This window comes from Stegodyphus dumicola, chromosome 6, assembly GCF_044657685.1.
Source record: "Stegodyphus dumicola isolate Sdum_Otavi_A_Nest chromosome 6, ASM4465768v1".
Classification (NCBI taxonomy): Eukaryota; Metazoa; Arthropoda; class Arachnida; order Araneae; family Eresidae; genus Stegodyphus; species Stegodyphus dumicola.
This window is the reverse complement of record NC_140773.1, coordinates 222,721,603-222,735,241: the sequence shown is the minus strand read 5'-3', so window position 1 is coordinate 222,735,241 and position 13,639 is coordinate 222,721,603. Positions and strand designations below refer to the sequence as shown.

At 34.4% G+C, this 13,639-nt stretch overlaps 1 protein-coding gene across 4 annotated transcripts in view; it reads left to right on the top strand.

Annotated features, from left to right (window-relative positions):
- LOC118192573 (tudor domain-containing protein 5-like) overlaps positions 1–13,639 on the top strand; it is a 113,850-nt gene that overhangs the window by 18,665 nt on the left and 81,546 nt on the right. For all 4 annotated transcript variants that reach the window (XM_035363568.2, XM_035363565.2, XM_035363566.2 and 1 more), the window contains exon 4: positions 11,607–11,663. In XM_035363568.2, coding sequence (XP_035219459.2) covers positions 11,607–11,663 — 57 coding nt within the window. The remainder of the gene's footprint in view (positions 1–11,606; positions 11,664–13,639) is intronic.

The following is a 13,639-nucleotide window of genomic DNA, read 5'->3' as shown; positions in this document are numbered from 1 at the left end:
AAGATAATTCATATACAGTCAAAAGTCGTCAATTCGGACATCCATAATCCGGACCTCAAAGCTACAAACTTTCTGCGCATGCGTCGCGTTCACGCATGTGCACAGGCGTTTACGAGGGCGCGTAAGACCCTTACGGCTGCGAATATGTTTGTGCGCATGCGTGTTTAATGTGTAACGGAGTTATACGCTAAGCTAAAGTTATCTAATTCAGTTAATGTTGCAGATTGCGTTGTTCCTTAATCTTCGAAATGGATCCGGCTTATTATTTTTTGCAGACTGTTAGAGCAATTTTATAAAAGTAAGCTTGAACTTTCGATTATGTCAAATAGAATTTCCGATATATATTTACTACAAAGCGAAAGTATGTTTTGAAATCCGAAATCTGTTTATCAATTTCACGCTGCTCTGCGGCAGAGGGGGGGGGGCAGAAACATCATTATTAGATTATGATAGATTAGAAAGATTATGTCAAAGAGAATTTCCGATATATATTTACTAATATGTAATTTGTATCTACAAAGCGAAAGTATGTTTTGAAATCACGCCGCGGATTGGAAGTTGATCTGTCAGCACTATCCTTATCCTCAGGGCAGATGTTTTTATTTTATTTGGTTTATAATTCCGTACTAAGTGTAGTATTTCATTTCGATGTACTCCGTCTTTGATATGATTTAAATCAAGTTCCTCGTCATTATAATTCGCTTCCCATAGTGAAGAAAGTGACCCAGAGGTTATTGAAAACAAAAACATTTCGATTGACAAATTAGTCGGTATTCTCAACACAGCAATTATAGGACTTGAACAGCAGAACTTTGTAACTAAACAAGAAATTATGTCTGTTTAATAGAATTAAAGAGAAAGTATTATCACATGAAACGAAGCAACTTACATTGAAAGAAATGTTTAATAAAGTAAACAAATAAATATTAAGCTTTTTCTTTTTGTAAATTTTGATACCCTTTAGATCATAATTGTTCTTTATTTCATACATTACGGTTTCATATTTTTAATTTTGTAATTTCTGCATGCCATCTTACCAGATTTAAACTGATGATCTATAATCCGGAATCGCCGAAGTCCCGATGAGTCCGGATTAACGACTTTTGACTGTACTAATGCTCAATTCTTTGCTGGTTCGTTTAGATAACAATAATAAAAATGAAGTATTCCAAGAAAAGTTCTAAGTTTGTAAATTGTTTCTGGTCATTTGTAGTTGGTAATAGCTTGAACTCTTTCTGGCAAAGGACGGGAACCCTCATCTGTAATTAGGTATCCTAAAAACTCAATTTGTTGAATAGCAAACATAGATTTTCAAGTATTATTCATAAACCAAAGGTATTTAGTCTTTTGAAAACTAGTTTAAGGTGATTTTCATGTTCTTCATAAGTACTGGATACAATAAGTATATCCTCTAAATACTGAAAAACGAATTCTAATCCTCTAAAGACTTCGTGAATAAATCTATTTAACCTCTTCTGCAATGGGAATTTGAAAATAAGCTTTGAATAAACCAGTTTTAGAGAAAATATTTGTGCCTTGAAAATATATGATGAAAATCTTCAATATGAGAAAAAAGGTATCAGGTGTCATTTTCAAATGACGGTAGTCCCCGCAAGGCCAATATGAACCATCCTTTTTGGTAAGAAGGTGCAAGGGGCTTGATGGGCTTAATCTTTGAGAGTTTGATGGAGGAATTATTCCATTGTCAAGCAAAAATATAAAGTCCTCTTTAGTTATAGCTAAGCGTTTTGGATCGAGCTGTCGTACCTTTGAATTCACAAGTTGACTATCAGTCATAATAAAATGTGTAACACCATGTTTAATTTGTGTAGGAGAAAGGTTAGGTTTAGAAATTTCAGGATATTTTGACAACAAATCAAACATTTTTATGAATTTATTTAATGTGCTTATTACTTGAAATAGCAGCGACATCACACTGGACACTAAGTTGTGTTATGATTTCAATTAATTTTTTCTTTCTTGTATTGATAAGCAAGTTATATTTGTGAAGAAAATCAGCTCTTGAAATAGCTTTTGTGACATCAGCAATTATGAATGGAAACTGAAAATCAGGAGTGGACGTAATCCCAAATCAAGAGTTAGTGTTTTTATGCCATAGGTGGAGATATGTGTGCCATTAGCTGCATACAGTTTGTGTTCAGTTTTGCATTTATTCTGAGAAGTAGCTGGAATTTTGCTTGCATCAGCTTCACCATTGTTACAAGAAAGTGCAAATTTAATCTTTGGTCACAAACAAGTAAACACAGTTTGTGACAATCCTTTTCATTTTCTGCAGAAGAGTTTACAGCTCAACCTATTGCAGATTCATGTTTTCCTGGTTTTGGGAGTTGTGGTTTACCCAAGCACATGGAGGCCGGCATTTCTCTGGAATGTATTTTGCTCCAAATCGAAAGTGATAGAAACACAATTTGCCAATTGGATCATATCGTCTACAAGATCATGAACGGGAATTACATGAATCTGAGTTGTGTTTTTTGTTCTGAGTTGAATCTTGTGTGTTTTTTGTTCAAGAGAGGCAATTTTTTGCAACAAATCATTTACGGGAACAAAAGAGGCCTCTCTAATTACTTCTGGTTTCTGATTCATATCACTAATTTTATCTGCCATAGATGCTGACTTAGTTACATCTTAATCGCTAACCAATAATATATTTTTAATATAGTCAGGTAGCTTCTCAAGCCATAATGTTTTGATTAAATTTTCAGACACATCTGTAGCAGCAACTGATCTCAGTTTCTGCTAAAGTTGGCTTGGTTTCATGCCTTCAAGCTCAATACCAGTTATCAATCCGTACATTTTCATTTTTCTTAAATAAATGTAATAATCTAGTTTTAACATCTGACTATTTTGTGGCGCTTCTGTTTGTTACAATATCCAAAATATTTTTTATGAAGTTAGGTTCAAGTTGGGAAACCAAATAATGAAATTTCGTTTCTTCTGAAACAATATTACTGATTTTGAACTGTGCTTCAACTTGAAAAAAAAACATATTTTTGGTTTATCAGTCCAAAAAGGAGGTATTTTTTCGCTCACCTTATGAAGTTCCGGCAATGCATCGATTCTTTCTCAGCAGTTACAGAAAAGTCATTTGAAAAATAAAGAATATCACTAAATGTAATTTTGGCAACCGATATTAAAACTTAATTATAATTAGGAACAGCAAGAATCACTAACAAATAGAGGCACACCAGCGGCCGAGTGGTAAAGGCGCTGAACACTGGTATTTTGGTCAAGATTCAAATCCTACGAACGGTCTGGCTGCATGGGCGTTTTCGTGGTTTTCCCCATGTGTAACGTGTATTAGAGCCAGTTTCTTTTCCCTTAGAAAGTCCTCCACGAAGGCATCCCTCCCTTTAGACAGATAGCCCTCATGTGCTTTGCCATAATTAAGTAATCCAATCCACTAACAAATAGTTTACTACTTTTATTTTTCAGCTATCAAAATTAGCTGCTATTTAAATAACACTCGCAAGAGAATCAACATTCGAAAACCAAAGTAATCATGAATCACTACTTGTTGCCATTCAGCATAAAAGAAATATAAATATTAACAAAACATGAAAGGTAATTTTATGAAATAATTAAACAAATGCAAAAATATAAAGTACTCGAAATTTAAAATAATTATTACTCATTCAATAGCTGGGCCACTACATAGCCAGGTCCTTTCCTTAAAATCAGCCCAAAGAACTTTGTTTCTTCTTTTTTCTTAGGATGTTTTCAAAATGTGATATTGTTTGTCATTCCTGATAATGCTGTTACAACTTGTCTGAGATGGAAATCCTCTGCAGAATTTTTGATATCCATTCATTTGAAAAAGGTTTTCTTCATTAATGAAATTAGGCTTTCTCTGCTTCCTTCTCTTCTGAGCCTGAAGATGGTACTGCCTTCTTAATCTTGTGCGCTTCCTTCTCAAGTTCCTGCAGATCCTCAATGTTCAGTTCTTTGTCTCACTATACTAACTCCTCTACATAATCATCACTCTTATTCATATCCATGGACTTACCAAAAGAGAACGTATATAGGTCTGAGGGTTTTTCTGTTACTCAGAGAGATATTTTTCTTAAATAGTAATGGTGAAGGTATTATCCATGTTGCTGTACTTTCTGGATAACAGATAGACCCTCTATTTCAGTCATTGTTTCTGGCCACAAATTCCTTCAAGCAGAGTTCGTTGTTTTGATGGAAACTTCCTACTGCTTTGTCAATAAGTATTATGCATTGAAAAGCAGTAAAGTTATCTTTTTAAAATTCTTTTGAGATTAATTCTGTGCCAGAGGTCACTTAAAGCACTTCTGAAATAGTAATTTAGTGTAGAGTTTCTTGAAATTACTAATAACCTACTGGTCCATAGGTTGAATGAGATAAGTTGTGTTAGGGACAGAAACATTAGAGTGATGAAATCCAGTTTCAGCAACATGTAGTCTTGCAAATTTCGAAGGTGAGCTGGAGCATTGTCTATTATGATTTTCTTCTCTTAAATATTTTTTTACACTTGCTATATCACATGCTGAGATACTATTCTCTTATTACTCCAGCCTTGTTGCTTAACTCTTTTGCATCGAAGTCGCCCCAAACACCCGAGAATTCAGACATCGGCTGGACGCCCGAAATGCCTGAATAATTTCCTACCCAGTGCTTTCCCCCATCACGTTACTGCATTACTCATTGCTTTCAGGTGTTGTTAAATCACATGTCAATCATTCTTTTGAAGCTACTAAAAGTAGCTTCCTTGTTTCCTTTGTTTACTGCCAGTGTTTAGCTTTTGATGCCCGAAGTTGCAATCCCTTCCCAAGCGGGAACTTCACACAGTGTCAAAGCGTCGAAGAAAGAAGTTTTCGCTTTACTTAAGTAAGGCTATTGTTAGCGCTGTAGTATTCAACTTGTCATGGGGGAAGGAAAAGCATTCCAGGAGAAATTCTTAGATACGGGCGTTTTCGATGTTTGGGGAATTGAGATTTTGCCCTCTCTCGATGCGAAAGAGTTAACCTCCACATCACAGGTAACTGAATTTTCTGAACGTTATGTTTCTTAAAGGTCCTCAGATTTTTCAGAGTGATAGATTAATACAAACTTACTTTCATTGCTGCAGAACAAAAAAATAAGCCAGTCCTTTATTAACTTTTGCCCTGGCAATGCCTTCTCTTCTAAGTATAGTTTCTGTGAGACATCTTGCAAAACAGTCCAGTTTTATCACAAGAAATTTGTTGGGAAATGAAACCATCAGCCTTTATAAATTCTCTAAATAACTGGCATCACCTTTATCAGCACTTGCTCCCTCTGTGTCTCAACAGCACTGTGAATGCCAGTTCTCTTCTTAAAATTATGAAACTTGCCTAGCTGATTGTAACTATTTCACCCTCTGTACTCGTTCCTGCCTTGTTTTTCACAAGATCAGCTTGTATCAGTTTTGCCTTTTGGGTAATTATTGCCTTTTATATGCTGTCACCAGCAGGCTTTTTTTCTGTTATCCAGATCACAAGCAATTTCTTAACATGCTCCAAAGTCTTTGATCTTTGTGTGTTAGTCAATTTCATCCCCATTTGCAATGTTAGCCAATTTAAAAACATCTTTGCTTTTCGCAATTGTGGATACCTTGTTTTCAGCATATATGCAATAGCCAAGTTCTGGATATGCATGACACTTTCATAGTTTTCAATAATATCTTTTTTTCACATTCATTGTGATCTTGACCATTTTCTTCATAGCTTTACTCTTCTCATTAACTTTCTTAAAACTCATTGCTAATGAATTTACAAAACATTTACGAGGGGGGGGGAAACCCAAAATCTCATGAAGATTTAATGTAGTAATTGTTTGCTGAATGCTTACACAGGTAGTTTACCAAAATGTGCTTTTGTACTTTCTCACAGCCAGCATTCGTCAAAAACAAAATATTTTGAAAAGTTCACTTGACTCACCCCCCTACGTGAAGGTATTAACCATGTTGCTGTAGTGACTGCCACAACCTAGATATACCAATGCGAGCAGTTCTTGTGGTAGACTGACTGTAGCATTGTCTCAAAGGAGAATGTACAAACATATGTTGTGTTCTAAAGAATAGGTCTAAAAAATTTATGTGCATAAGCTTGGACATATTTTAAAGTGGATGTATACTGAGGTACTGCTGTATAATGAAACAAATTGCATTTGACAGTATTTAGAATTTAGCTGTATGGATAAAAACTATGTTTTATTTACTGTCTAAATAAAATTTCAAATATTTTGTTAGCTAAAATACTTTCTTTTAAGGAGCTTGGCATTTAGAGGCTGTTAGCTCAGCATGATGGCTTGGATACAGGTACTAATTGTGGTGTTTTTATAGTTTGGTGCATTAATATCTACTGGGTGAATATCCATTCCAATTAAGATGTGATGTAGACTAGAAGAGAAACACGCTAATGTGACAATCAAAATCGTAAAAAACAACCTTATATTTAGCGTAGGTATAATGAAACACTCAATCGATTTCGAGGGCAGCTAAAGGTCCCTCCTCATCAGGAGAAAGAAATACATAGAAAGAAGAAAAAAATAGGAGAAGGAGTCACAGAAACACGTGGTGCTTATCAGCACTGCACGTGGTTATAACTAGATTTTTAATCAGAGTTGCACTGGCCGCCTACTTTTACTGAGCCAGACTGTCTGATCGAGCATAAAGAAATATAAGCGAAGTTAAAATAGGGAAGGGCAAATGCACCTTACGCTCAAAATCTGAACTTCAAATAATGGAAAGCAACCACTGAACGGATTTTTATACCCTCTGGTAGTACCAAGCGCGAGGAGGTAACGCCATCTATCGGCAAAATAATTGAATTAAGATAGTAGAATTTTAAAGGCATTAGGAAGGACTGGATTGGACTTAAAATCATTAACTAAACTTTCTAAATTTTTGTGAATGTGAAAAGCCTCAAGAAAATCCAATTCACCTATGGAAGAAGCCTTTTGGATGATTTTTGCAGACCCAAAATCAAAATTATGGTTAAAAGTCCAGCTATGATACGCTATTGAAGACTTGTTAATTTCGCCTTTTTTGACATAAGATTCATGTTCCTTGATACAAAACTTCAATGCTCTTTTTGTTTGGCCAATATATCTTAAACCACACTGACATGATATACTATAAATTCCCCAAGAATTCAAGACAGAAACGCAATCTTTTAGAATCGAAGGGTGAATTTTATTAATAGGGGAGAAACCGACTTGAAAATTGAATTTCTGGAGAATCCGTGCAATTTTATAGCTAACAGAAGGATAAAATGGAAGCACGACAAGGTCATTAATATTATTTCTAACAGTGGAATGTCTTCTTTGATGGGAATCTGAAAATTTTTTGACAGCTTTATCAATAATCACGGGAGAAAATCCACGGTCAATCGCAACTGCTCTCAAATAATTAAGTTCATTGGTAAGCAATGAACCAATGAATTATTTATTACTGGAATTTAAAGACTAGATTCGAAATGAGAGGAAAAAAAATGTTAGTCAACAATAAAATGAAGTATAAGCAAACCTGAGAGAGTATTAATAAATTAAGAACATGGCAGCTAGATGGAACGTTTGTTACTTGCAGAAAACGCCATTTTAAGATTGCCAACATTTCAGTATTATTGCCGTTTTAATGGTGTTTATATTTACTGGTCTCTCTGCAGAAGTGCTTCCTGTCGTTGATTCTAAGAGAACAAAGATAATGTCAAGCATTTTGGGTCACAAAATCCTTCTCAGAACTCTGTTGGTAAAGATTTTAAGGATCATTTATTGAATGTATAGACAATTTACTACAGTCAAAAGTTGTTAATTCGGACACCCATAATCCGGACCTCAACGCTACAAACTTTCTGCGCATGCAAACTGTCTGTTTGCGTCATGTTGACGCATGCGCGTAAGACCTTTACGGTTGCGAATATGTTTGTCCGCGTGCGCAAAATACGTTTACGAGTGCACATTTAACGGACAGTTTAAGCTAAGCTAAAATTATCTAATTGTTTATTTCAGTTAATGGTGCAGATTGCGTTGTTCCTTAATCTTCGAATTGGATCCGGCTTATTATTTTTTGCAAACTGTTAGAGGAGTTTTATAAAAGTAAGCTTAAACTTTCGATTATGTCAAATAGAATTTCTGATATATATTTACTAATTTGTAAAGGATTTACAAAGTGAAAGTATATTTCAAAGTTCATTAAACAAAAAGTGGAATTGCTGCAAAAAATGGATAAAGGCATATCCTTTGTTTATCTAAACTTAAATGTTTGTTTATCTACTTTTTAAACTTTGTTTACTACTTTTTAAACTTTACTTTTTACTTTGTTTATACTACTTTTTAAACTTTGTTTATCTTTAATGCCGCAGCGGACACTATCAATTGGAAGTTGATCTGTCAGCACTATCCTTATCTTCAGGGCAGATGTTTTTATTTTATTTGGCTTATAATTCCTTATTAAATGTAGTATTTCATCTCGATGTACTCCGTCTTTGATATGATTTAAATCAAGTTCCTCGTCATAATAATTCGCTTCCGATAGTGAAGAAAGTGACAGAGAGGTTATTGAAAACGAAAACATTTCGATTGACAAATTAGTCGGTATTCTCGACACAGCAATTATAGGACTTGAACAGCAGAACTTTGTAACTAAACAAGAAATTATGTCTGTTTAATAGAATTAAAGAGAAAGTATTATCACATAAAACGAAGCAACTTAAACAACTTAATTGAAAGAAATGTTTAATAAAGTAAACAAATAAATATTAAGCTTTTTCTTTCTGTAAATTTTGATCATAATTGTTCTTTATTTCATAAATTACGGTTTCATATTTTTAATTTTGTAATTTCTGCATGCCATGTTACCAGATTTAAACTGATGATCTATAATCCGGAAAAATCGATAATCCGGAATCACCGAAGTCCAGACGAGTCCGGATTAACGACTTTTGACTGTAAAATTCTTTTCATTTCAAGGGCCATTCTGTTAGTAGTTATCATATCCAGCACTTATTCATATGCATATTTCAGATTCTGATAATTGGAGGGTTAAGTGAAAAATCATTGTCTATATTAAAATGTATTTTTTCCCCTCATGCAAAGGTAATTTAGCTAGTCCTAAAAACTGGCACTTTATGTGCTGCCTATGGCTGGAGCTTGATTGATATCATATTTTTGAATCATAACCATAGAAAACTGCTGTAACTTATAGAGATGTATCATCAGCATTCTATTTAGGCAGGGCCAGATTTAGACTTGATAAGGCCCTAAGCTATTTGAGATATGGGGCCCTTTGTAACTCCAGATATTATATGTCAGTGTCAAATATGATTTTCGGATACCTAGAGGGATTTTTGGGGGTCCCCAAGAAAGTGGAGTTATAGCTTGTATAGCTTATACGTAAATCCTGCGCTGTATTTAGGTGTTTATTTAGTAGAGCTGAAAACAAATGGTTGTTTATATTGTGGATAAAAAGTTGCAATCATATTAACACTAACTGAAAAAAAAAAAATTCCCCCCCTTAAAAGTTTCATCTTGTGAGTGACATTATATAATTTTAATATGCAATGATAATACTATACAGTAGGATTTTCAAATTATGAATATTTTTTATTATTCAGAAATTTGGAAAAAGGAATTATAATGTATGAAATTTTTTTAATTCATCTTTATTTAATTTTAATGGATGAGTAGTAATAATGAAAATGAAAAGTAATGGCTAATAAACAGATAGCATTCTGAATGGTTTTTTTCATTATATTTAAAGTTTTTTTGGAATGTAAACAGTTTAATGAAGACAAATTTTATGTAGCTAAACATTGTAATTGAAATATAAATGTAATGAATACAATATTTATGTAACCACACCTTGCGGCAGAAACATAGTGTATGCTTTTATGTGCATGCCTATATTCTGAGTTTGTAAGTGGGATTGACATTAAAAATTCAATAAATTTTTCAGAAGTGAATGCAATAGTTAAGAGTGGTGTTAAAAATGAAAGTCCTGAGTGTGTCTTAATGTCACTTAAATACACTGAAGTGACAAAAGTCATGGGATACCTCCTAATATTTTGTCGGTCCTTCTTTTGCCCGGCGAAGTGCAGCAACTCGACAACACATGGACTCAACAAGTCGTTGGAAGTCCCCTGCAGGAATATTGAGCCATGCTGCCTCTATGGACGTCCATAATTGTGAAAATGTTGATGGTGCAGGGTTTTCGGCACGAACTGACCTCTTGATGATGTCCCATAAATGTTCAATGTGATTCATGTCGGGCGATCTAGGTGGCTAGATCATTCACTGGAATTGTCCAGAATGTTCTTCTAACCAATCGCGAACAATTGTGGCCCGGTGACATGGTGCATTGTCATCCATAAAAGTCCCATCGTTGTTTGAGTATGTGAAGTCCATGAATGGCTGTAAGTTTTCTCCAAGTAGCTGAAGGTATCTATTTTCAGTCAATTATGAGTTCAGTTGCACCAGAGGACCGAGTCCATGCCATGTAAAAACAGCCCAGACCATTATGGAACCACCACCAGCTTGAACAGTGCCTTGTTGACAACTTGGGTCCATGGCTTCGTGGGGTCTGCGCCACACTCGAACCCTACCATCAGCTCGTACCAACTGAAATCGTGACTCATCTAACCAAGTCACGGTTTTCCATTCGTTTAGGGACCAACCGATATGCTCACGAGAGTCGCTGCAGGCGATGTCGTGCTGTCAGTAAAGGCACTTGAGTCGGTCTTCTGCTGGCATAGCCCAAGGAAGACAAATTTCGTCGCACTGTCCTATCGCACACGTCCCACATTGATTTCTGCGGTTATGTGACGCAGTGTTGCTTGTCTGTGAACATTGACAACTCTACGCCAGTCGTTAAGTGCAGGTCGTCGGCCACTGCGCTGTCCATGGTGAGATGTTATGCCTGAAATTAGATACTCTCGGCACACTCTTGACACTGTGGATCTCGGAATGTTGAATTCCCTAACGATATCCGAAATGGAATGACCCATGCGTCTAGCTCCAACTACCATTCCGTGTTCAAAGACTGTTAATTCTCGTCTTGCGGCCATCACGTCAAAGCCTCTTCACATGAATAACTTGAACACAAATGAAATAAGCACTTTGCATTTATACATTTTCTACGCGATACTACTGCCATCTGTATATTTGCATATTGCTATCCAATGGCTTTTGTCACTTCAAAGTCTTTGTCACTTTTGTTCACTTTGTTGGTCTGGGCTGTTTTTGGTGTATTTTAGCTGAGAAATTTAACAAAATTAATAAAAAATTTTATGCATTTAAAAAAATGCTTCTAATCATTTTTTGTAAAACCATGTAATTATATTCTTTGCCACATGAGAAACGTTGCAAAGGTTTGAAGACTAAAATTTTCAATTTTATAGTGAAGTTGACCAATTTGTTATGAACGTATCTTAAAGTGCCATTTTAATTTTAAATAAGTGAATATTTTGTCAGATTGCGTACGAAAAAGCTTTGATATTGAAATTGTTATTGCTTTAGCCTATTCAGTTCCCCCATTTTATCTTTCATTTATAATGTTGAAAATGTTTTTGTTGTACTAATATTTCTCCTTCTCTTTTTTTTAATAGCTTCTTGAAAGGTATCCTAATGGCATGTATGCATCGAATTTCCCTTCATATTTTGAGGTAAGTTTTCATAATATTGATTATTCTGTTTAAAATGTTATGTTCATATGTTGGTTTCTCTGTGTCCGTTTATTCAAACCTAGTGTCAAGTTTAAAAATGACAATAATTCTTATAGTACATGAGAATAAATCATTTCTAGGAAACTGAAAGCAATTTTTTTCTCAACTGTCTGAATTAGCATTATTGCTGGAGTCATTGTTAAAATATGAGGAATCATCTTATAAGTTATGTATCATTGAAATTCTTCATAATAATTAGTTGTAAAAGTGTCTTTTGATTTTTAAGTTTATTGAAATGGTTAGTACAGTAAATTGTCATTAATGTACCTTCAACTTTCTCATTAACACAAGCTTTTTTTTTTTTTTTCCCTCTCTTTAAGGTGTATTGATATCCAGCATTTAAGATATTGTTTATGAAAAACAGTTTTAAAAGATGACATCTAATGAGGTTACTTATCTTAGTAAATATTAGGCTCATTGGAACTGGAAAAAAATAAAAATCACTATGAAGGAAAATCTTAATCTTCTATAGATTGCTGTGAATTCTGTATGCATGCAGATAACAAAACATGTAGGCAGATGAAACTTTGGGTCCAAGAATGAAATTTAACTCCTTAACTATCAAGTTATTTTAATGATTTGGGTACATAAATTGTCATTTTTTTATTGCAAAAATCAAATGTTTAGTACAAAATAAAAATATACTTAGTAGTTAAATATTGATATTTTGAATTACATGCATAAAACTTTTAAGGTTTTGTAGCCACTGCATATTCATTTAAGGCAGCTGCCACTAAGTGTGACAGTGGTAAAGTTCGCTGCTAGTGGAGCATTATTTTCTAAAAATAAAAATAAATAAATAAAAAAAAAAAAATAAAAAAAAATTATTATTTTCTAAAAAAATAAATAAAAAAAATTCAATACCTGTAATTAGTTCAGTATTTACGTTTTGTGTGGTATAACTGGAAACAATTTTCCAAGCACAAACTAACACTCTGTACACCAGAGTCATGTTTCCTTCCTTATCTTTTTAGCATTTTCATCCTTTTTTGAACAACAAACTTTGCACTGTCTTGTAGGCTCACGTTTCTCAAGAGTGAGTGAGTGAGTGAGTGATTATGGCGCAAAAACCAGAGATGATTATGACGTGCCAAATACAAGATGGGATGATTACAATTGATGACATTAAAATTGAATAAATAAAAACAAGTAGATAAATGTATCAAATCCAAAGGATGAAGTCATATAAAAACAAGTTAAAACCACACATTTAAAATTCAAGATACAATATTTAAAACAAATTACATTAGGTGATAAAAATTATTTTCTTTCAAATAATAAAATAAATTACAATTGACCTCTCTTCCGATTAAACGGTCGAGAGGTAAGTCACAGCTATTAAAATATTTCTGGCGAAGACTATTAAAACATGGACACTCAATTAAAATATGACGAACAGATAAACAAACATTACAATTAAAACACACAGGCTCATTTTCAGCTTTGAGAAGTTAGTTATGTGTGACTCTAGTGTGACCAATTCTGAGGCGAGTCAAAAGAACTTCCTCCTTACGATTTTTGGTTGATTCCCAATGCTCAATTCTAGGTTTTACATGTCTTAACTTGTTTTGAAGCTGAACATCCCAAATTTGCTGCCATTTTTTCCGGACTTTTCCCTTGATGACACAGCAGATATCTCTAAAAGGGATAAGGCGACTAGTCAGTTCAGCAACTCGTAAGGGCGATTGGCCAATAGTTCGATTGATTCCTTGGATCTTTCCCTGGCTTAGCAATAGCAATTACAACAGCTCTCCTCCATGCACTGGGAAAAATACGCTCCTTCCACACTCTATTGTAAAGAGTGAGGAGGGCAGTCAGTGACTTATAGGACAGATGTTTTAGCATTTCGTAATTCACGCCATCAAGACCCGGAGAAGACCTATGTGTCTGCAATAAAGCTCTCTTTAATTCCAGCA